We start from the raw sequence: 22383 nt of genomic DNA on the forward strand, positions 1-22383 counted from the left end.
CTTGACGGCCCTTGTAATAGCCAACATACGCTAGCCAAGTTCCGGCTAAAAACGCGTTATTTGTGATTACATCATATATCATCACGCTCATGCACTTGGGTTGTGTAACTGCTTTATAAATAGTTTTCAGTTATAGTAAGTATCGAGGAACCTGGTGGGCCGCCCAATTTAAAGAGAACCGAAGCTGGCATAGAGACTACTCAACTCATATGTAAATTCGATTCGTTATCAATCCAGTGTATATATGTGTCGCCTCACACCGCGGCATTTATAACCCTTCCTAACCTTCTTCGACAACCTTGGCTAGGTAACAGATTCCGCATCGAAAAATACGGTCCGGATAGAAAGATAGATGAATCGAGAACTGGCTCTTCTTGTCTTTGAACCAAACAGAGTACGCACTCGAATCAAGGGTCGTCTTTGGCATCTTGCTCGATCCTTCAATTAGACTTCGACATGTGATTGATTAAAGAAAGCTAATAGAACGCTTAAAAGTACCAAGTAGTTTGAGATACTCGAACAAAACTTTTGCGCTTCCTTGCATTTCAAATATATGATAGAATGGCACACCTTTCACGCAATTTTGTCAAAAACACATGAACTTTCAAGGGCTTTTTCAGAGTGCTTCGAGATGGGAGGTTTTGCACGCAGGACCGGTCTCTAGTGATTCTGATAATGTTTCAAGAATGAGCTATGATTCTTCCCATACGATTAAACTCTCAATTCACATCAGGTCATTTTCTGGTTTGTTTGTTTTCATCAGGTATTCATAATACGTCTTTGAAGTTCAATTTTCTTGATGTAGGAGAGTTCCTAACAGCGAGAGAATAATAAAACCATCAATATCGGCAGTGGTGGCCATAATGTCGCTATTTGGCACTGAAGATGGTGAGTTTGTTGCTTGGTCCAAGTCTGGTTTGATTGCATACCTCGATTCCAGGTCTTCTCATGCCAATTTGTGCATAACCTTTATGGAAACGATCAATGGTACCAATTGGAGACTTCATCCATGCAAGAGATACGTTGTTCATCCACATTTGCTAGAAACACAAAGCCCCGCGGGTGCTTCAAGTATAGTTGGAGGTGGCGGCGGTGGAAGCAGCAGGTCTTTTCATAACCTTAACTCTGTTCACTGGAACAATCTGTCGAGCCATACGGGAGAGCAGCTCGCGGCGTGTGATGAACTGGGAAACCTGACAATAATTGCTGCGGGGCAAAGTATGGAAGGACAAGGTACGCTCGATAAGATGATAGTCCTCTGTCAAGACAACATATACAAGACCTATAATTTGACTGCACCCTTGCAAGAAGTTAATCCCGCTGCGAAAATCTACCGGAAACAAGCCAAGAAAGAGGTTCATACAACAATCATAGAGTTTATGTGGATCGGAACCCAGAAACCTGTGTTGACAATGTTAGGCGCTCGCAAAGATTCAACGACATCTACTTTCCACAGCCAAATTCAGCAATGTCAACCTTATGGACTGTTCCACCCAGCATCAATAAAATCTGCGTTCATAGCGTTAAGAAGGGGCGGGCAGCTAGATTTCTGGTACCAATTTTCCAACTCGAGGGACCACAAAAAGATATCCCTTCAATTAAACGGTTCCCACGAGGCTCGGAGTAAACAATTTGAATGGTTCCAAATGGGAGGCTTTGCGCAAATGGAAGATGACCAGGCTCTTTTGATTGGTGCATTCTCGAAATTATCAAATAGTCTCTCATTCTACAGACTACATGTCAACTGGAACTTGTCCTCCCAAAACTCTATGAATGATCCATCTTTGAAATTACAGCATCTATTGGAAATAAAGCCCGATTATGTTGGCCCCCAGGGAGAGCTTTTAAACTTCACTAACTTTGAGCTACTCTCGCCTACACACGATCGGCAGTCACCTTTGGAGCTGTTGATGTGCTATGAAGTTGCAGGTCTTAGCCGTTCGATTGTTAAACGTTACAGCCTTATAAAGGCTGTTCCATCTGCTATCTTAACTATAGAATTTGGGGTACTGAACACTGAAATCCCTTCATCTGGGAGCGATTATTCATTTTCGGAAAACGAAGTCATTACATTTGACTCAGGAGTCACCGCGGCTAAATCCTATAACTCAGAAACACTTGTAATTTTCAAGCTTAAAAATGGACGGATTGAAGTATACAATAGGAAAACGTGGAGAAAAGAAAATCATGAATTCAACAAAATTAACGCGTCGGCGTCACACGCAGCTACTTTATCCTCTCCGTTTTGCACCGGTCTCAATTTCCCGGAAATCCCTCCTCCAGCAGTAACTGGATGGTCAGAAATAGCTCCCGCTTTAGGAGGCGTTCTCACGAAATCTAGATTTGATGGCGAGTTGCAGTTTCATCCCGTAACCGCTCCTGTGACCGATGATTCGCAAAACGACTCCAATATAGCTGCTGCTTTTGCTTACGCGTTTGTATGCGCCAACCATCTCCAAGCTTCTGGGGAAGATCTGTCTATTGCTATCAAAACCTACATGCTTCGAATCCGACAACAAAGCGTTGCTCGTTCCGACGTATTTCTCCGAGAAGTGATCTGCATAATTTATCACCTTTTCGGCCTAACTCCAGATGCCTCAAAAGAAGTGAAAGATAAGTTGATAATGAGCAGGCCTATACAAAGAGCAATGCTTTTACAACTTGAACTTGGTAGCTCTTTCGATAACAGCAATGTTTACAACATGTCCAGAACCGCAATGTCTCTTCGAAACATTCTGTTTGCGTTCAATGGCGTGTCTCGAAACATCCAAGTTCTGATTCACCACAGTGCTACCATGAACTTTCAGCAATCAAATGGTAAGCTCTTTCAGTTTGCATTCTCTAAACAGGACCTCATATACTCACTGATACCTTGTGCCAAGTGGTTCGTGAAGCTAGTGACATTCTTAACGCAGCAGATGATTGTGTTAGTTAATTCGCCTCAAGACAAAGACAACACTCTTGTTCTCGGAATTTTGAGCTCTAAGATGACAAGGCAACTTCTGCTCTCAGTGCTAAGCGAAATCAGAAAAATAATTCACCTAGTGACGAAGTTTCCAGAGACTGCATTTCCTATTCTCAACGAGTCGTCGATCTATCTCAGAAAGGTTCTCGGAGACTCACCTGTGAATTTTGAAAAGTTTGAAACATTCCTGGCTGACGTAAATAATAAGTTCACTTCACTAAGTGAGCAGCAAGCTCAAGGCAATGCAATGAAAGACTCATACCTTATTATAGAAGGAGATATACCGGAGGAGATTTCACACTTGAAAGAATTCATGCTGTCGTATTCCAACACCGCTGTCCTATCACATATTAAACCTTCAGAGGTTTACTTCTCTGATACAAGAGGCTTACGCATCTTTGCCTCAGAACTCTTCTCGGACTCTATATTCAAACTACTACAACCTCTCGAAAAGGGTCTCGTGGTTAATAGCAAGGTCCTATCGGAATCAATATCTTCTAGTTCTTTTTGTGTGGCCGAGAGCGATGACATTTCTAAGGATACTCTCAAAAATCTGAATGAGGGCCAAAAAGTTAAACGGTGTTGCAGATGCGGTGCCATAACTCGTGCTGGATACACAGTATCAAAAGACAACACTATTGTACCAACAAGCATCTCGACCAAACGATGGACAAGTTTGTACCTGAAAACATGCATCTGCTCAGGGTTCTTATATGAGCTCTAAAAATAAGAAACTGAAAGCTTAAGGCCTCCAGAATATTCCGTTCTGATATACAAGCTGCAGCATATCGAGTTTGGGCTTGGTGAAAAACCTCCTAATGAGCTTTTTAGAGTGATTCGAGTATATAATGAATAAACCTTCTCTGTCAAGAATCGAATCGTATAATTGACATTGAATCACGAGTAACTAAATACGATTTGTAATAGAGTACTTGTAAACGGCCTGAGGTTGATAATGAAAAACGGCTTTAAGATCAAATTTTTCCTTTTTTGACGCTTCAACTCGATCATCAAGTCGAAATATGACGCCGACTTGAGAACTTTTTCTTCAAGTTGGAATTTGGACCATTCGTGCTCTAGTGACCTGCGAAACAACAATTTCTTATGTAATATCAACAACGCGTAAAGCTGAAGCGATGATTAACAAACCCGAAATGAGGCTATCATCGTCCACCTCTTCTCAAGCTAGCCATGGAATCTGGAAAACGTCAGAGTATGAACAGTCCTGCACGTCCGGCTCCCCGCGAAACCTCGTGCTCAGAAACTCTACTTAATGACGGTGATTATGATGCCCAAGCCAACTCCACTGAGATTGATAACCATGATATGGAGACTGGAAGAGACGTATCTCCATCACCAAGAAACTTAGTGGGGACGACAAGCCACGATGAAATGCAACAAGAGCAGCTTTATCTTGAATATTTCCACTCAGCGATAATAACCGAGGAACTAGGTTTAATCAAACATCTCAAGCGTGCACATGGAAAAATGATAAAAGCTATACAGGAGCTCATTAGGGTCAAGGGCTACAGATCAGCTGACAGTGGCAAGGAATACAGGTTTAAGTGGACAGATAATGCTACCTATTATCTTCTTAAGTACTGCCTTGAGATTGGGCCTTTTTACGGATTCGAGCATCTTGAGAGACCTTCACTAACCAAGTTAGAGCAGAGCAGCCTGATACCTTTGAAGTGGAATTGCGTCTAGTATGACCTACTAATGACATTGAAATTCGAGAACAGCATTATACCAACAGAATCGCAAATTAAAAGCAAATGCAGATATTTGCTGGATAATGCTCACCCCAAACTGTTCGCGGTTACGACAGGAGATGAGCGAAACCCGTTTTCATTCACAGGTGTTGATAAAGTTGATAACATTTTAGAGATGCTTACAAGGCTGAAAAATGATGCTGAACAAAGAAAAGTAGAAACCCAAAAACTGGAAACTGATCGCCAAAATAACAAGAGAACCTTGGGCTAGATGCTGTGTTCTAATAGTAATCCGAGCGCAACAGAAGGCCTTAGTAACTCTGACTCTGAAGAATCTTCAATAGATGATATTAACCAGCCCAATAGTATCAAAATGAGAAGAAATAAAAGGACGGGGCGCTTGCTCAACTTTAAGGAAATTGCACAGTATTCTCTTTCTAATTCAGCTTTAGTAGGCGACCTGCAAGAAACACTCAAAGAATCAATCGAGGCAGCAGCCGTGGAAGAAAGAAAATACAAAGATAAAGAACAGCAGCAAAAGGATCAAGAGCTTGCGCTAAAGCAAAAAAAGCTAGAGACTAGTCTTCAGCACAACCAACATATGTTAGAGTTAGAGCTTGAGCGTCAAAAACGCGAGCAGTTTGATCATGATGCTAAGAAAATTGACACTTTACTTAAAATGATGGACAGGGCTAAAAGCTTGGAAGGGGATAAGTCCCCATCATCTGAAGCGTTACAGAAATTGTTGCACAATTTCGTGAGTCGTTATACATGAAACAGCTACAAGACGTACCAAAAAACCATTTCCCGCTTGTTGCTACACTAACTCGCTGCAGCTTCACGCGGGTCCCTCTTCCTCTCTATCTTCCTTCTCAAATGCGCTTATAATATATTTCCGAGTCTATCAAAACTCAGGTGTTCGTATTGTTTTGAGAAAAAAGAACCAGTTCCATTGACGTCTATAAGGAAGCCATCGAAATATTGGGGGAACTTGAGTCCATTCATGTACTCTTCAAAGCGTGATGGAGAAATATTAAAATACTTGGAACCTTGGATCCTTCTAAGCAATGCTTAAGGTTTGTTAGGAATACAGCAATAGTGAACTAAGCACCACAAAATCTCACACCTCCTACTTTCAGTCTTCCCAGAATATTAAAGATTTGGAAATTGTTTTTGACTGCGCCGAAAAATTACTCGATTGATACGCGCGAGCCAGATAAAATCTTATTGTACTCTTTTTGCCCATTTGTTAGGTTCTGTCCCTTATACCCGACCGTCAGCAAGTCTGAACTTCGGTAGGCGGGGTCCCCAGATATCCTATATTGAATACCACCGACCTTTAGTGCTGGCTTTAGTCTACGGTACAGACCACTATTTGCAAAAAGAAAGGAATCATGCTGGCTGCCGGCAAAAGGCCCCGCCAGGTCTATACATATACCATCTGGGGTGGTTACTGCCTGATACTTTAGGGTATGTGTTTTCTTGTGTCCGCTGTAAGCCGCATTTTCTAGTCTCGCGTTTCCGTGCGGCCGGGCTATCTTAACGTGCGTGCCATCGATAAATCCCACGATTCTACTGTTAGAGATTGACCTGCTTGAACTTAAAAGGCTTTGGTCGATGTTGGCAAGACGGCCAGCAAGCCATGATGCGTTAGTAACAGACAGACATGAACTTGCAATATGAAACAGGTAGCACGTCACAAATGTTATGATTCTTGAAATTGTTGAAGCTTCCCTTCCACAGAGGCTAGTCAGGACAGTATAAGTGCAACCACTCTTCAATCTAACAACGAAAATGAAGAAGCATTCAAAAGCATCAAGTGAATATGCCCCAATATAGGAAGGCATCTTCAGTGCCTCAACAACACGATCGAAATCAGACCTACAAAAACCTGTCAGCTTTCGGAAGTCAGTGTTAGTGTATTTTAGTTTGAACTTTCCGCCGCTATGATAATTTTTATTATAGCAGAAGTTCTTACCTCGTCCTCTGGACCTTTTTCTAGTCTCGAATTGAATTTGGTTGGCAATCAGTTGCTCAGTGAATTTCTCAATTAAAATGCGCTCCTCATTGTGAAATACTCCATTGTCTTCCAGCGTTTCAAGAACTAATTGTGGTGTGCGCTGCGTCAACTTATTTGTAGCCTGGCGGATTACAAGGTTTCCATATGTGTATCTTAACAGGTACTGATTCGTGGCTACATTTTCAATGAATTCGCAGAAGCCATCGTTTTTTAAGTGTCGCTGTAAGTATTCAAGTACCCCATATAGTTATGCAGGCCACACACTTCTTGATGTAAATAGGCCAAGCGCTCAACATCTGAAGTCTTCATCATAATAGAAAGCTCAAGATACAATAAGGACTCAATTGTAGTCGCGAGGGCAGCTTGGAAAGAAGTGGATTGTTGTCACGCGCAACCTAAAATGTCGCCGGACTTCTTTTGTCTCGAACTCGATCTTCAACCCATACTTCAACCTGTTTACAAACTCTACATATGGGTTGACGTTTTTTTCATTCTTGAGTCGTTCTTCATTATCAACCTCAGGCCGTTTACAAGTACTCTAATAACGAATTTCTATCTTCTGCAGGTGGCAAAAGATGCATTCAACCACAACGCTGTTTGAATTAGGGAGAGAATTGACATTATCACTTACTGAAGCGTCATGTTTTTGACTAGAAGTGAATATGATCGTGGAGTGAGTACATTTTCCCCCGAGGGGAGGCTTTTCCAAGTTGAATATTCATTGGAAGCCATCAAATTGGGATCGACTGCCATCGGCGTTGCCACTTCCGAAGGTGTGGTACTTGGTGTCGAGAAACGTGTCACTTCTCCACTACTAGAAGGCGACTCAATTGAGAAGATCGTTGAGATAGAGCGCCATGTGGGCTGCGCCATGAGTGGTTTGACCGCCGATGCGCGCTCAATGATCGAACACGCTCGCGTGTCATCTGTCACTCACAACCTTTACTACGACGAAGATATAAGTATTGAGTCTTTGACACAATCTATTTGTGATTTGGCGCTGAGATTCGGCGAAGGCGCTTCGGGTGAAGAAAGATTAATGTCAAGACCTTTTGGTGTTGCGCTGTTAATTGCTGGCTACGACAGTGAGCAGGGATACCAGCTGTACCATGCAGAGCCCTCCGGAACCTTCTATCGCTATAACGCCAAAGCTATTGGCTCAGGCTCTGAAGGTGCTCAATCCGAGCTTCAAAATGAATGGCACTCCTCGTTGACCTTGAAGGAAGCAGAACTGCTTGTTTTGAAAATACTGAAACAAGTCATGGAAGAAAAACTCGATGAAGGAAACGCACAGTTGAGTTGCGTAACCAAGGAAGACGGATTCAAGGTATACAGTGACGAGAAAACTGCGGCCATTATCAAAGAGCTGAAGGATAAGGAGGCTCAAGAAAACTCAGAGACACAAGACGTTGAGATGTCTACTTGATGTAGCAACGTTGCATAAAATAAAGTGTGTACTTAGCTTAAGGAAAATCAGCATCCCAAAAGCAGCTTTCTCAACTCAGTGTTCATTTAAAACATCCTAAATATGCTGGTCATTGAACTTCTAATCAACTAAGTGTGAATACTCTGGAATTTCCTTCATTTTAGTATTGAAGAATTTTTCAAGTCTGTTGGCATACTTGAAGTAAGATGTATTTTCGCCATTGTACGCACGACAATTATTGAAGATGAGACGCGCATCATAGAAAAAGTTCTCCATTTTTTCGTAGCGGTTGTTTTCTAATTTTATTTCCATTGTGCTCAAGTCCATTGGTTCTTTGATGAATTCGTAATAATCCGGAACTTCGTCCTTGTTGACAGGTTGCAAAAACGGCCACGCTGCTGCATGATTCTGCAATTCAGTTAAAACGTTTTGCATTGCCGCGAAGTGGGGTCCTCTTTTCGGCCTCTGAGCCAGCTCATCCATCTCTGGAGTCCATCCTGACTCTTTCAGGCCCGGAATTTCCATAGGGTCAATTGGTTTAATATTTTCAAGGTCTTTGAATATTTTTAAACCAGGGTGAACGACATAACTTTTTGACATGAGCCTTACCTTCCGTTGGACTGCTGCCTCTTGGAGAAGTAAGATCTTGGCAGCGTCCAAATATCTTATTCGCGGGAGCATAGAGCATTGCATCAACGTACCTCCTTCGTAGTCCTTAATGTATCCCATCCAAACACTTTTGTCAAGTGATATTTCCTTTGTGAAACCTTGCTTTTTGAAATACCCTATGGCATAATTATCTGCGTAAGTGAGGAAGTACTTGATCTTCGAAGTTGCTCGCACGTAGTCCTTTAAATGGTTCATCAAGTGTGCACCGTAACCCCGGACCTGCTCTGTTGAACTAATCGCACAAAATACTATTTCGGCAAACTCACGATTGTCAAAGGGCCTGTAAGTAATTCCGCCTACAACTGTAAGCGGTTTTCGTACGACAGCCATCGACAAGTGACTGCGGTCGTACACCAGTCGCGCGATATACTCTTTGGGCATCTTAGGAAGCTGTTTTTGGAAAATGTTTTTGAGCCCCGTCAAAACCATCATGTTTTCCTTTGTATTGTCATTATTCACTACTCTAAACTCGATTTTCCCCTCCTTCTCTTCAATAACGCTGGCTCTCTCCTTGAATTTGTATTCTTGTCCGTCAAATGTAAAGTGCGTGACCCCTGCCTCATCGCTTTCCTTCTCTTCTTTGTCTCCTGAGTTTGCTCGACTCTCTGTTGCCGGCTGTTCTTCCAAGAGGTCTACTACTTCAGGTTGGGATTCCGGTTCGTCCTTCACATTTCTCTCAACTTTTTGCCGCTTCGCCTCGCTCCCCTCTTCTGCCCCATCCTTTCTCTTTGAGGTCATCAACCGATTTTCACGTTGTGTTTGCTGGTGCAGAGATGTTTATCATTCAATCATCAAGAATATGCCTTAACAAACGACATCTCCACAAATCCGTAGAATATGATATATTATATTGACAACTATAGCAGCTCGCCATCTTCTCCATCGTCATCCCACTCATCTAAAACATCATTCATAACTTCTTCAGCCTTTAATTGGACTTCTGACAACCCGCATAAATCTTCAACAGTTTTGTAATCATTCAACGCGTCGCGTACAAAGTCCCAGCCTCTGGATTTGAACTCTTCGACTATTATAGAGCTGCAGGCAGAGCAGTGCTCATAAGCGGTGACGCGCAACTGTAACGTTTTGAACTCGCTTAAGAAGCCCCGAATCTGGTGAGGGAGATCACCGAGGATGACTTTCTCGTCAGGCCTTCCGCCATTTCTCATAGGGTGCTGAAGCAGAGATACCAAAAGCTCAACACTTTGTGACGCCGCCATTAGCGCAACGCCCGGCCTTGTGACGGTGCACATCTGATCCAAAGTTCTATCTGTAAGGCTGTCACTGGGCGCGACAACATCCTGACAAAAATAGCAGCCCAGGCGGTCGGCCTTTTGGTCTGTTTCGTAATTTCCATGTCTCATAACAAGATAGCTGTCGAATCCAAGCGCCGCGTTTATGACAATTTTGTCTTCTGCATAGCCCATGACTGTTGGAAGCCATCGAGTTTCTCTAGAATCCATCAGCAAAAACACAACATCGTGCGCTTTGATAAGTTCAAGAAGCCGTTTGTAGTCTTCATTTTGTTTACTCTCACTGGTAATTGGGTGACCTATCATGGGAACGGCAAGCTCGACACCTTCTGCTTCCACAAGAGGAAAAATTTCTCGAAGTGAGTCCGCTGCAGCAGCGGCCTTGGGTTTTCCGCAGCTATTGAAAGTAAAAAGGGGTTGCCTAACGGGGTTCGAGAAAGACACTGTTCCGTTGTCCACAAATGTGATTTTCCGAACGCCCCAGGCTAAAAGCACGCGTGCTACATAGCACCCCAGAGTTCCGCTGCCCAGCAGTAGAACCGATGTATTTTTGATGATATCTAAATTGATTTCTGGTGCGATACGCCATTTCATGAGCTTGAGATTCAAGTCGAGCGATTGATCTGCAACGTGCAAGGGATCTATTAAAGAGCTCAGGTCCACTGCTCTTGGTGTTAACTTGTTCTGCAAGTTTCTTTCCCAGCCAGTAACTTTAAGTTTAGTATTGTCTGGTGCCAAGATAGAGGACATATCAGTATCAACCCAGAAGCTGCTGGCTGTCTCCGATCTTATAAAAATCAATCGTACCTCTTTCAAATCGGACCTAAAATGCTTTAAAAGTGAAATAAAACTTTTCGCAAGAGCTGAAGGTACCATGTCAACCGTGCTTGTATCTCGCATGCACAAAGTTGAGCTTCTTACGCTATTGACCTTGTTAAATTCCATTAGCTCCCCAGATTCACCAACAAGACAGCTCCAACAACCTGGATGAGCTGCAAACCATTCGTCGAACTTGGAAGTTGACTTGAAGGGCCCACTTCCCCTCACCGAGGCCGTCAGTGAGTCTAGTTGGAAGCAAGGTACGCACACCCAATAGAAAAACTTAAACGCTTTTAAATCTGCGAAACTTATTATTGAAAATTTCACGCAATCATTGGGATCCTCTATACCTTCTTTCCAAAGCTCATCTGCACGATCCCGGAGAAATCTAGTTTTGTCAACCTTTTTGAATTCTTCGATTGTGTTAAAGTTGTACAAAGAGCCCTTGATAAGCATTTCTCCTTCTTTTCGCTCACGGCTTCCAAAGCTATGGCTATCTAAGAATAAGTGTGCGCATGGAGATCCTCTTGGAATATGTGAAATGCCAATTGAGCTAGTTAATTCCTTTATTGCTGAGTCTAATTTCAATACATCCAGTTTAAGGCGAGCAAGCTCCTGAAAAAACGATGTATCCAAGAAGGATTGACAAGGAGCCACAAATTTAAGGTGTGGGTCAGACATCTGCAACCTTATTCATTAGTAATTTTAGTCTAGCGATGTTTGTACAATTGAGGAAGCTTGCAAATCAGGGGTTCTTAGTTCTCGCTCATTGAAGATCGTTCAGAATGAACATAATTTGGCAATTCAATTGTAGAAGAGTAAGTGATGGAACTATATATGGTACAGGAGGTTAAATCTATATTCAAGCCGGAGGAGCTCCTTCATCGAGCGTCATCTCGTCTAGCTCATCCAAAAGTTCATCGATGTCAATCTGTGGAGCATCTTCCTCTTCATCTTCATCCATTTCACCGTCTTGTGGAGCCTGCTGGGCGCTTTTGTACAAATTGACCGCTTGCCGCATTTCCGCGTCCTCTTCCAATTCTTGCAAGAACAGCTCATAGTCTTTCTCAGCCCTTTCCATCTCTTGCTTTTGTTGTCTTGAGCTGTAATCTTGCGAGGCTTCAATATCTTTGTGCTCCCGAGCCATTCTCTTCAACTTCCAGCTTCTGTTCTTACGAGTCTTCCTAATGTACTGCTTCTTGACCAAAACCACATCTGGAACATGCTCCATGTTTAGTGCATCAAATAAGTCTGAGTTATAGTTGGAATTGGCAATGAAATATCCCATCACACTATCTCCCGGATGGCAGATAGCACCAAGGTGTGACCTGACGTAATAAACCTGATCGTTCGAACCGAGGTCAGAAGCTCTTGCAACAGTGATATCAGCGAGAACCCACTTTCCCTTGGTCTGGCCTGTTGGATCAACATCTAGTACAATGAATTCCACCAACTGAGAAACATCAGCTAACGAATCAAAAGGACTTCTCCAATAAACTGATGGGGACAAGTCAGAAGTTTGCAAAGTCATTGGATCTAAGAACTGTATGGTGTTGGAGATCTTAGAACACAAAACGAACTGCGAAATGTTTCCCAACGATTTAGCGAGTTTTTTGGGCAGTACGACCAAATCGTCTCTACAAAGCGGTACGATTTCTACCGAGTAGGAGAACTTGTAGGTAGAAGCTCCTGTGTGCGTATCTTGCGAGACCAGCTCTTCGGACTTCTTGGACTTGATGGGAACGACTGCGTTGAGGAAATCTAACATTTTTACGGCGTGATTCTTCTGGGCATAAAAAAAGTCCAACCCATCCTTAGCCTCTTGAATGTTAATGGTGTCAACATGAGCATTGTGCTTCAAAATTAGCTGCTCGAGATACAAGAAGGTACGCTTATGGGAAACCTTCTGTCTGATCTGAACCGTGGCCCTCCAAGTGTTTGTTGTATAAGATCTAGCACAGTCAGCACATTGCATGGCCACAACAACATACTCGACTTCAAAAGTCTGCTGTATGATAGTGTTGGCCATTGCCTCACCTTGCACAGTAAGCTTTACTCTGATACGTCTTGAGTGGGGCTCTGTCCATATAAAAGATGCATCAACAAGCCTGACCTTGTTGAGGCCCTTCAGTCGACGCAGGCAGAGTGCCAATAGCTCCCTAGATTCAAGTTCTGCTCTCACCCACTGCCCTGGAGGCTGTAGAAACCTTTCGCAGTTTCTACAGAAAGAAACATTGGATTCTCTGGGAATACCCTCGGTGATGTCCACGGTTAGCTTGATACAATCATAGCACATAACTAGCCCTGAGGACCCGTCCATGGGGGTACCACAGTTGCAACATAGAACAGTTGCAGCTTGGTGATTATTGAAGGCGCTTTGATCCAAAGGTGTATAGTTCATTTGAGGCACCTACTCAACTTTTTGCTGATCTGTTACTAATGACTTGCGATGAGATGAGATGAGATGAGCTTCTAAAATTTTTTGTAGCATATTCTTCGGTAAAAAAAGCAAGTCAGATGACCAAGAGCTCAATTGGGTCAGGACCGATAAAGTATGCTATTTCCTCTTGGGTTTTTTAGATTCGAAGAGTAAGCCGTATGACTTTTTTGAGGTCTTGGTGACCTGAGGCTCTTCATCACTATCACTGTGCCGGAGGTCTTCCTTGGTCCCTAACCCAGGGTGGGACATGTCTAGGGCGGATGGCCGTGATATTTTGTTTCTTAACTCTTGCCTGCGACCGCTTTTCATCTTTCTTTTTAGCGCTACCATTGCCCTGGTATCACTGGAGCTAACTTTGAAGATCCCTCCACTTTGGCTTTGGGAATTAGTGGCATGTTTGCCCTTCTTCTTTTTGGCTAATGATGATAGCTTTTTATTACTATTGATAAATTCCCCAATAGTAGATACCTCACCCTGAGCATTACTTTCCTCCTTTTCTTCAAAACTGAGGCCTGCGCCCACGCCTATAACTGGTAAGCTGTAGAATGAGTCTTTTGATGACGTTAAATCGCTTTTTTGGTCCTCTAGCGAATCCTTGGGTAACCACTCCGAAGCTTTCAAAGCAGATGCATTAAACGACGCCTGCAGTTTGGCTTGTAAACTGAGCTTCTCTTGGATCTCTTTTGCTCTTGACATCTTGTGTGTTCAACTGTGCCTAACAGCTTTTAAAGACAGGTTGGGTCTGCAGAAAATTGTCTTTTTTCGTAATTACGCTTAGCGCTTATATTCTGTATGAAGTCTTTGCCCAAGAAACGCTTAGTACAGTTCGTTTCTGAACCCAAAGCCTTGCACAACAACTTTTGGTGAACAAATCTATCAATCTTAATTCTTATATTGTCTTCTAGTTATTCCTATAGCTTTTGCTCAAGCCGCTCTTCTTTAGATGAAGCTTTCTCCGTTCTCCAAAATTCTCCTTCTCCATGGACATGAGACTTTCCCTTTTTGCAACAGTGACCTTATTTAGAGCCTTTCTTATGACCGCAGTATCATGCACATCTTTGAATTCTTCCATCTTTTTGTTAATTCGCTCTTCGATGGCTTCAATGCGCGAGACATCTCGCGGGGCGACGAAACATATGGATTCACCGCTTCTTCCTGCTCTAGCTGTACGACCAGCTCTGTGAATGAATGTATCAGGGTTCGAAGAGATATCATAGTTAATGACCAATTGTACGGTAGGAATGTCAAGACCTCTGGACGCGACGTCAGTAGCTATGAGGACCCGAGCAGCATTCGCTCGGAATCTATGCAGTGAGTTTGTTCTCTCCTGCTGAGGCATTTGGGAGTGAAGTGAAGCAACGCGGACATCCAGCTGCTTGAGCGTTCTTCTAAGAATCTCGGCAGTTACTGTTCTATTAACGAATATGATGGCACTCGACTCATTGTAAGTCGCATTAGTAAGGATCTGGTAGAGATAAGCTTCTTTAACTTGCTCAGGGACGAGCAGATATGTGGTTTTGAGTGTGCTGGGAATGGCTACTTTGTCCATGCTCTCCACCTCATAGGAAAAAAGCGGAGGTTTGCCTTCGGCGGCTGGCGCGTTCTGAAGCGCTTTGACCTGATCAGTTACAGTCGCTGTGAAAAGTAAAGTTTGTCTTTTTTCCTTAGGGGGAAGTATGCTGATGCATGTTGCAAGGTGTTCGCTGAATGTGTCTGTAAGCAATATATCTGCTTCATCCAGGACTAAAAATTTGGCTCTTTTCAGTCCTCCGATAGTATCCTCACCACTGTTCATGATGTGATGAGCCATGCGCCCAGGCGTCGCAACGATAAAATGCGGCTTTCTTTGGAGATTGATAGCTTGATCAACTATACTTTCGCCACCCACTACTAATGCAACCCTTATATTCATGGAACTTCCAAGTGCTGTGAACTGCTCTGCGATTTGCATCGCCAGCTCTCGCGTTGGAGTTAACACAACCCCAAACATACCGCTAGGGTCCTCAGACCATTTTGTGAGCATTGGCGCGCCGAATGCAATAGTTTTACCAGACCCTGTCTTCGCTCCGCCTATACAATCTTTCCCTTGCAGAATTTGAGGAATACACGCCTTTTGAATAGCCGTTGGTTGTGTGATTTTCATGGCTTGTAAGGCCTCGACCAGCCACTTAGAGATGCCCAAGGTCGCGAATTCACTTGACATTTATATGGTTGATTCCGTTGCCTAGCTTGCTTCAAGGTGTTCGTGAAAACTGGATGCTCATCGAATTTGGCTACAGCTTTCTGCAGTAGGTAGAATTTTTTTGCCGGTTCTGGAGAGAAGCAAGAACATCACGTGATCGAGCAATGTCGGATATAACGTGCCAAAATTTGAATTTTTGGCACTTCTGTGTATGCTATAAGGACACACTGACGGAGAAGTGGTCTAAGTCTCAGAGCACCACATGAACTTGTAAAACTGTAGACAACCAACACTCAAACATTCAAAATGAATCTTTATGAAGGAGTAAGAGCACTCCGAAATGGAAGTCAGCAGCTAAAAAGCGTCTTAATCAAATTGTCTTGTCGAAATTTTGCCACTATTTACCTGACCCTTTTTTCCTTCATGGTGGCTAGAGAAGCACCGTTTTGGCTTAATTCCTATACCGCTCCAAAATTTAATAAGCCGCGATCTTGTCACTACAAGTTCAGCGTTTGAACTTGCCACACAACTGGCTTCGGCGACCCTTCGGGTGTACTTGCCCGTAAGCAATTTCATATGGCATTTCCTCGTCTCGGAAACTATTCAGCAAGTGCTACTGGTGCTCAAGAGTTTCTTGGCTCTTTTGAAACTTCGTATACCAAGCAATCTGCCTTTCAGGTTAGCACAGAAGGCATTGATGTCTAATAAATTGCCAGAAAGAAACACTATTGATTGAATGTTAGTGCTTTCTTGCGCGAGAACCCTGGATTTGAACAATCGCGCATCTTTTCCTTATCCCTATTCATTAGGTGTTGATCAGTTTTCGAAAGGAAAGTGAAATGCGATATAAGTCAAGCCTGTATAGAATAAAGTCGTTAGCTAAGATCAATGCACCATATGTTAAACCAGATTTGGATGGAGGTCACCGTAACAGAATAACCGCGGCTAATAAAGTGACTTTTCACACGGCTAATCATGCCCTTTTCATGCCCGGATATATGATTCGCTCTCTTACCGTAAAATTCTCAGCGACATAACCTCAACAAATACAGACAAAAAACTTTGGCATGACAAAAATTCTTGCTAGTTAACAATGGTTGGGAAACAGACTTTCAAACGTTACTAAACCTTCTAAACCTTTGTCGCAAGCGTCGGATCTAACTAGACGCCCCATTATCACGAGCAACCAGCTAATCGCTTCGAGAACTTTAAGTGTCCACAAGGCGGCAACGTATTGAGAGAAGTGCCGCATTATTCAATTTTACGTCGGTCTTTCCAGCTACAAGTCTTCCGTTATCTGCTTTATCTATAGCAGGACAACTCAGAATTGAAGAAAAAATGAAACGCAGCAGGAAAACACGTAACATATTGAGGAGCTAACGCATGAATTAGCAAAAGCAACGCGGAAAATGCGTTTACGAGAATCGAATAAACATCATATCCCGCTACTCTCAAGGCAATGTTGTCGCGATTCTTTATATTGTCTTTGGCTGCAAACGCTAATTCTTATGGAAGTTTCTCAATTTGTGTTGGAGCTTCCAACTTGGATTAGGAGCGTGTCGATAGACGTTCAAAAACGATTTCTTGGGAAGTAGTCACAATAATTGACAATAAAACTGGTTCATAATGGAATGATCAAAATATTGTGGACGAATTTCGGGAACAGTTCACGGCGATACTTTTAAATTGATTTCTCAAAAACTTATATGTGACCTTGGGAGTTCCGGCGACAACATCATAAAAGACAATGGGATCCTGGATCTCTTGGAAATTAGGTAAACGCTTATTTGAATTACCTGCCATCCAAAGAAGATAGAGTGAAATTATAGATCACATCTCCATCAGGCCCGATTATCTATTCAAAGAAATGTTCTTTGCCGAAAAATTGTACCCACCGCCCTACACAGCGCATCTTAGTCTTCATCATAATAATTCAAAACATCCTGTTCACGGACAGATAAGAGTAGTGAAAATATCACGGATCGTTCAGAGTTTTAGGCTATAAGCAAACGTAATTGATATCCCCTCCCTAATCACAATGGTGGTGCGCAGGCAGCGGGATCGAGAGTGGCGAGCAATTCCGCAAAAGCTATGTCGCACTAGTTTCAGCACAACGTGCCATTTTTTCGATCAGCAGATCAATGTTTTCTCCTTTCAATGCACTTATAGGTATTATGTCCCAGTTTTGCGTTTCACAAAACCCTTGAACGTCTAGGAATTTATCCAAAGATTGAGGATTATGCGGCTCTATGTCAGCTTTGTTACAGACAACGAGCACGTTTTTTCTGGCGACTTCCTCCATCCCACCTAACTCACTTATCAGAAGCTGTAGATCAGCCAAAGGATCTTCCCTTTCCAGGCTCACAACTATTGTCCAGCCCTTAGAACGTTGAATATGCCGCAAAAATTCCAGGCCCATTCCTTTGTCCTTTGAAGCATCTTTGATAATACCTGGAATGTCTGCAACTGTGAAACCAAAGCCTTCAGCCCCCACATTAAATGTTCCTATGCTTGGGTGTGTTGTCGTGAATTCCCAATGTCCGATTTTAGGCCTAGCTTTGGAAATTTTATTTAGTATAGTCGATTTTCCCGCATTCGGAAGTCCGACAAGTCCTATGTCAGCAAGGCTTTTCAACTCAAACATAAAGAACTGCTCCAAACCGCTTCGCCCCATTTTGGAGAATCTTGGGTTCCGAATAAGATTTGTTAAAAAATGCATATTCCCCAGTCCTCCTTTACCCCCTTTCACCAAACATATAGGCCGATCGCTAGGCTTATCGAGGTCAATCCCAAGCAGAGGGAACTTGTCAGCGCTAAGTTCTGAACTTGCTAGCTCAAGATCATATATACTGACTTTCTCCTTGAGTTGTTTGAACCAGTTCTTTTCAAGGTGATATTCTTCGTCTTTTCCTTTGAAGTGCCATCCTTCTCCTGCTTCGTAAGACTCCCGGAAAAGTTGTATAAAGGAGGGCTTTTGATCCATTTCAAAACGACCAGTACATTGTAAGCTCACTTTGTTCTGCTCGAGCAATTGCCGAAGATTTACAGTTCCTCTATTTTTGAATTTTTCGATGAATGATCGAACAGCGGATGGATTCAGGCACCACTTGACAACTGTTCCAACAGGTACCGATATTAAAACATCTTTTCCGCGTGCTCCATCTAACTGTTTAGCGGCCCCGTTTGCTCCGTCCTCAGCAATGTAGCTTGTTTTCAACTTTGCTAAGCTGTTTAGCCCTTCAATGGCTTGTACGAAAACACTGCCACCATCGCCTCCGTCCCCGCCGTCAGGTGGTCCTATGGCCCTTCCCGCATCTCTAAAGAATGAAACGGCTCCGTCACCACCTTGTCCGCTTCGACATTTCAAGATGCGAACATCGACGAACTTCTTGGCTTGGGCGTGACGTTGGTTGTTTGACTGAATATGACTTAAACTTGTAAATTCGGAAAGTGGGGCTTTAACACCAATAAAAGAAGTATCAGGTGGAGTAGAAATAATTTCGAATCGGTTTCTATGATCTTGACTAGAACTGGCTGGCTGGATTTTTTGACTAACTTCTGGCGCATGCGCCAGTTTTCGGTTGTTACTCAGTTTTCGCAGCCAAATCTCGTTATCAGACGCTTTAGGAGCATTGTCGGGTGCAGTGGAATTGAATCTAACGCGCAGACTTGCACGCTGAATTGGTCGCCGTAAAACCATTACCTTCTCGATTGTTTGCTATATCAGAAGTGTGGGTGATAGACTTCTGGTTCTTGAAAAATAGAGGGCATTGGTTCTGTCAAGTTGCACGGTTTGCCGCGAAGATTCAAATGAGGCGCGGCAGAGCACGTTCGAATTCCAGTAAAGGTTTCATGATTTTAGTAAAGAAAGCTTTATCAAGCCAAACTTAACCCCGTCACGTCACTCCATCTTTACGTCTTCCTCTTGACCTTCTCCTGAACCACTATTAAGTTGAGGCCTTAGCCTCTGAACCTTGTGAAGCATCTGTGAAATAGAGTTTGCGTTCTCACCAAACATCATGCCTTCGATAGATTCATAGTTTTCTCTCCAGCGTGTCACCTCCATAGTGAGAGCCTTCAAAGAGTCTCGGAGAATGTGCTGGTTTTCGAGGCTGTACCTGGCTTTCTCCATTTTGATGGAGTCAATCCAGTCCAAAAGCTTTTCTTTTAAGCAGTCGGTGTCTTCACTGCCCTTACTATCTGTGTTGTAGGCTTCCAGAATCTGCGCTAACTCCAGATTCTGCGTTGAGTCATCAAGTTCAGACGGAAGCATTTCTGTTAGCACAGAAGAGAGCCGGCCTATTAGGTTGATGTGTTCAAGATTCAGATTGTTTCCAGTGATAACCTCATCTACGTACGATAGCAAAGTTGAGGCATTCCCGTTCTCGTCAAAAGTGGCTGAGAGGCGACTCTTTGCGACATTAGCGAATGGTTCTACCTTCCTTTTGGTATTGTGAGATTCCATCGCATTGATGTTTTCATCCCGCAAATCTGCCAACGAAGTTGTGAAGCTGTGGAACGTCTTTTGAAGGGCGCGAATTGCTTCAATCATCTTGTCATCTGTAGAGTCTGAAGAGAGCACGGACAAGCTCTCAATCAGCTCGCTTGAGTGGGCGTAGTTCACATCTAGCGACTTATGAAGATCATCCAATAGCCTTTCAACGGTTTTCGAACTCATAACTGAAACCTTGAAGCTATTTTTTATACTAAATATATATAATAGTATTCATCTGAATTCAATATTTATTCTTGGAAGGCTTTTTGTGTTGACAAAAATACAAGGCAAAAATATACGCCGTAACACTCCTACATGTTAGAATCCTCGCTCATGAACTTCTTATCCGAACTGAAACTTGAGCTGCGAGAGTCCGCAGTGCAGTTGTCTAGGCTCAAACTGTATAATTCTTCCAAATGGTCCGCTGAGGCACTATGTGGAATGTGCGAGATACCTTCTGTACCAGTTATGAAGACTTTTATGAAGAACGACGACTCGCCCTTGAGAAATAGGAGCAACATTCAATTCGAGCAACAAGAGTCTCCTCAAAAGCATCTATCAGGAATGGAGAGTTCAGAATACGATTTGTATCTCCTTGCGTCCACGTTGTTTGAATGCAAGGAATACGACAGGTGTGCTTACTATTTGGCAGACTCAAAACATCCCGAGCTTAAGTTTCTGAAACTCTACAGCAAGTATTTATCGTGGGATAAGAAAACTCAGGAAAATATGGAGAGCTCACTGGCACCGCGGAGCTCCAAACAAAATACTGGTTTCAGGGAAAACGCTGAGATTGCCAACAGAGAAATCATGAACAGGCTTCACAGCCACGAATCTGGAAATTCAAATGCTCTCAAGAAGTCTCAGAAAAGCGTGGATTTAGATAATGGAGAATCAACGAGCATACCAATGATTTTAAAAGAACTCAACAATTATCTGCTCTTGGAAGGCGAAAAACCTACATTTGGAATATCGCTTTTGCATTATCTTCGAGGAGTTTTGTACAAAATTCAAGACATTCCATCGAATGCAATAAGTTCTTTCCTGAGCTCTTTAACTCTATTTCCTTTCAATTGGGTATGTTGGACCGAGCTTTTAAGCTGCATTTCTCGAACGGACGAATCTGTACTTCTTTTGAAGATTTTAAGTGAGAAATTTACTGATGAAAAGACTCAAGTAATGCTAAAATTCTTCAAGCTGTCGATATTTCAAGAATTCAGCGGAAATATTGATGACTTTATTCAGGAGCTTGATTACTTGCTATCCATTTTCCCAAATTTTGCATTTTTGAAAACCCAGCATGCTCTTATTAACTATCACTACATGGACTATGTAAGTGCCGGCTTAATTTTTGAACAAATTATCAAACTTGACCCCTATCGACTTGAAGACATGGATACTTACTCCAACATACTTTACGTGATGCAGAAACCTTCTAAGTTGGCTTACCTAGCTCAATTTGCCTCAGGAGTTGACAGATTTCGTGCTGAAACCTGTTGTATTATTGCAAATTACTATAGCGCAAAACAAGAGCATGAAAAATCGATATTGTACTTTCGACGTGCTCTTACACTGAATAAAAATTGTACAAGCGCATGGACGCTAATGGGGCATGAGTTCGTGGAGCTCAAGAACTCGCATGCCGCTATCGAATGTTATCGTAGGGCAGTTGATATAAATCCACGCGATTTTAAAGCCTGGTATGGACTGGGTCAAGCTTACGAGGTACTCGATATGCACTTGTACTCTTTATATTACTTTCAAAAGTCATGCGCTCTAAAACCTTTAGATAAACGAATGTGGCAGGCTTTAGCCAGTTGTTATGAAAAGGTTGATAACTTGGAGGAATCTATTAAATGTTATACGCGTGCCCTTCAGCTGTCACTCGACAGCGACATCGACACAACTATTTTATTCCGACTTGCGGTACTGTATGAGAAACAGAAGGACATAATAAGCTGTAAAGAGTATATGCTGAGATGTGTTGAGGCTCAACATAGCACAGACGGTTTTATCAATGATGAAACTACCAAGGCAAGTCTTTGGCTAGCAAGATATGAGGCCAGGTACAAGAATTTTTCGGAGGCTTATAAACATGCTTTACGGGTTACCCATGGAAGCTCCCAAGAAATAGAAGAGGCTCGTGCAATAGTGCGCGAGTGTAGAAAGAGAATGGACTAACATGGATGTCTTTTCAGTATTGCGCAGCGGTTTATATACAAGTCACGTGGCTATGTTCATTTTGAAGTCAACTAAAAATTTTGGGACGTGTTACTAGAGGTCATCGGGGTCATTATAGGAAGGCTGACCAAAAAAGTTGTGTGAGCAAGAACTCTCCAGAAGCTGCGATAGTTCCGTTTACTTCAAGCCTTCAAACGGGAAAAAGCCGATTCCACGTTTCT

At 42.8% G+C, this 22383-nt stretch overlaps 11 protein-coding genes across 11 annotated transcripts; 3 read left to right on the forward strand and 8 right to left on the reverse strand.

The window, feature by feature from the left end:
* Positions 1 to 863: 863 nt before the first annotated feature.
* SIN4 (Sin4p) lies at positions 864 to 3689 on the forward strand (the record flags this gene model as incomplete). The annotated part of the gene is made up of 1 exon (XM_002555854.1): positions 864 to 3689. The coding sequence occupies one exon, from the start codon at positions 864 to 866 to the stop codon at positions 3687 to 3689; it is 2826 nt and encodes a 941-aa protein (XP_002555900.1).
* A 2178-nt stretch (positions 3690 to 5867) lies between these two features.
* Positions 5868 to 7009, reverse strand: KLTH0H00506g (HARBI1 family protein; the record flags this gene model as incomplete). The annotated part of the gene is made up of 2 exons (XM_002555855.1): positions 5868 to 6917; positions 6962 to 7009. The coding sequence occupies 2 exons, from the start codon at positions 7007 to 7009 to the stop codon at positions 5868 to 5870; spliced, it is 1098 nt and encodes a 365-aa protein (XP_002555901.1).
* Positions 7010 to 7337: 328 nt separating this feature from the next.
* Positions 7338 to 8123, forward strand: PUP2 (proteasome core particle subunit alpha 5; the record flags this gene model as incomplete). Its single annotated transcript, XM_002555856.1, has 1 exon — positions 7338 to 8123. One exon carries the CDS (start codon positions 7338 to 7340, stop codon positions 8121 to 8123), a length of 786 nt encoding a protein of 261 aa, XP_002555902.1.
* A 120-nt stretch (positions 8124 to 8243) lies between these two features.
* On the reverse strand, positions 8244 to 9530 carry GCN5 (histone acetyltransferase GCN5; the record flags this gene model as incomplete). Its single annotated transcript, XM_002555857.1, has 1 exon — positions 8244 to 9530. One exon carries the CDS (start codon positions 9528 to 9530, stop codon positions 8244 to 8246), a length of 1287 nt encoding a protein of 428 aa, XP_002555903.1.
* Positions 9531 to 9649: 119 nt separating this feature from the next.
* On the reverse strand, positions 9650 to 11545 carry ATG7 (Atg7p; the record flags this gene model as incomplete). Its single annotated transcript, XM_002555858.1, has 1 exon — positions 9650 to 11545. One exon carries the CDS (start codon positions 11543 to 11545, stop codon positions 9650 to 9652), a length of 1896 nt encoding a protein of 631 aa, XP_002555904.1.
* A 181-nt stretch (positions 11546 to 11726) lies between these two features.
* On the reverse strand, positions 11727 to 13265 carry NMD3 (ribosome-binding protein NMD3; the record flags this gene model as incomplete). The annotated part of the gene is made up of 1 exon (XM_002555859.1): positions 11727 to 13265. The coding sequence occupies one exon, from the start codon at positions 13263 to 13265 to the stop codon at positions 11727 to 11729; it is 1539 nt and encodes a 512-aa protein (XP_002555905.1).
* A 156-nt stretch (positions 13266 to 13421) lies between these two features.
* Positions 13422 to 14000, reverse strand: NOP19 (Nop19p; the record flags this gene model as incomplete). Its single annotated transcript, XM_002555860.1, has 1 exon — positions 13422 to 14000. One exon carries the CDS (start codon positions 13998 to 14000, stop codon positions 13422 to 13424), a length of 579 nt encoding a protein of 192 aa, XP_002555906.1.
* Positions 14001 to 14205: 205 nt separating this feature from the next.
* Positions 14206 to 15507, reverse strand: DBP8 (ATP-dependent RNA helicase DBP8; the record flags this gene model as incomplete). Its single annotated transcript, XM_002555861.1, has 1 exon — positions 14206 to 15507. The coding sequence occupies one exon, from the start codon at positions 15505 to 15507 to the stop codon at positions 14206 to 14208; it is 1302 nt and encodes a 433-aa protein (XP_002555907.1).
* A 2068-nt stretch (positions 15508 to 17575) lies between these two features.
* MTG2 (putative GTPase MTG2) lies at positions 17576 to 19186 on the reverse strand (the record flags this gene model as incomplete). The annotated part of the gene is made up of 1 exon (XM_002555862.1): positions 17576 to 19186. The coding sequence occupies one exon, from the start codon at positions 19184 to 19186 to the stop codon at positions 17576 to 17578; it is 1611 nt and encodes a 536-aa protein (XP_002555908.1).
* Positions 19187 to 19387: 201 nt separating this feature from the next.
* Positions 19388 to 20164, reverse strand: THP2 (Thp2p; the record flags this gene model as incomplete). The annotated part of the gene is made up of 1 exon (XM_002555863.1): positions 19388 to 20164. The coding sequence occupies one exon, from the start codon at positions 20162 to 20164 to the stop codon at positions 19388 to 19390; it is 777 nt and encodes a 258-aa protein (XP_002555909.1).
* Positions 20165 to 20296: 132 nt separating this feature from the next.
* Positions 20297 to 22162, forward strand: CDC23 (anaphase promoting complex subunit CDC23; the record flags this gene model as incomplete). Its single annotated transcript, XM_002555864.1, has 1 exon — positions 20297 to 22162. The coding sequence occupies one exon, from the start codon at positions 20297 to 20299 to the stop codon at positions 22160 to 22162; it is 1866 nt and encodes a 621-aa protein (XP_002555910.1).
* Positions 22163 to 22383: the final 221 nt, after the last annotated feature.

The sequence above is a fragment of the Lachancea thermotolerans genome (assembly GCF_000142805.1).
Source record: "Lachancea thermotolerans CBS 6340 chromosome H complete sequence".
Lineage (NCBI taxonomy): Eukaryota > Fungi > Ascomycota > Saccharomycetes > Saccharomycetales > Saccharomycetaceae > Lachancea > Lachancea thermotolerans.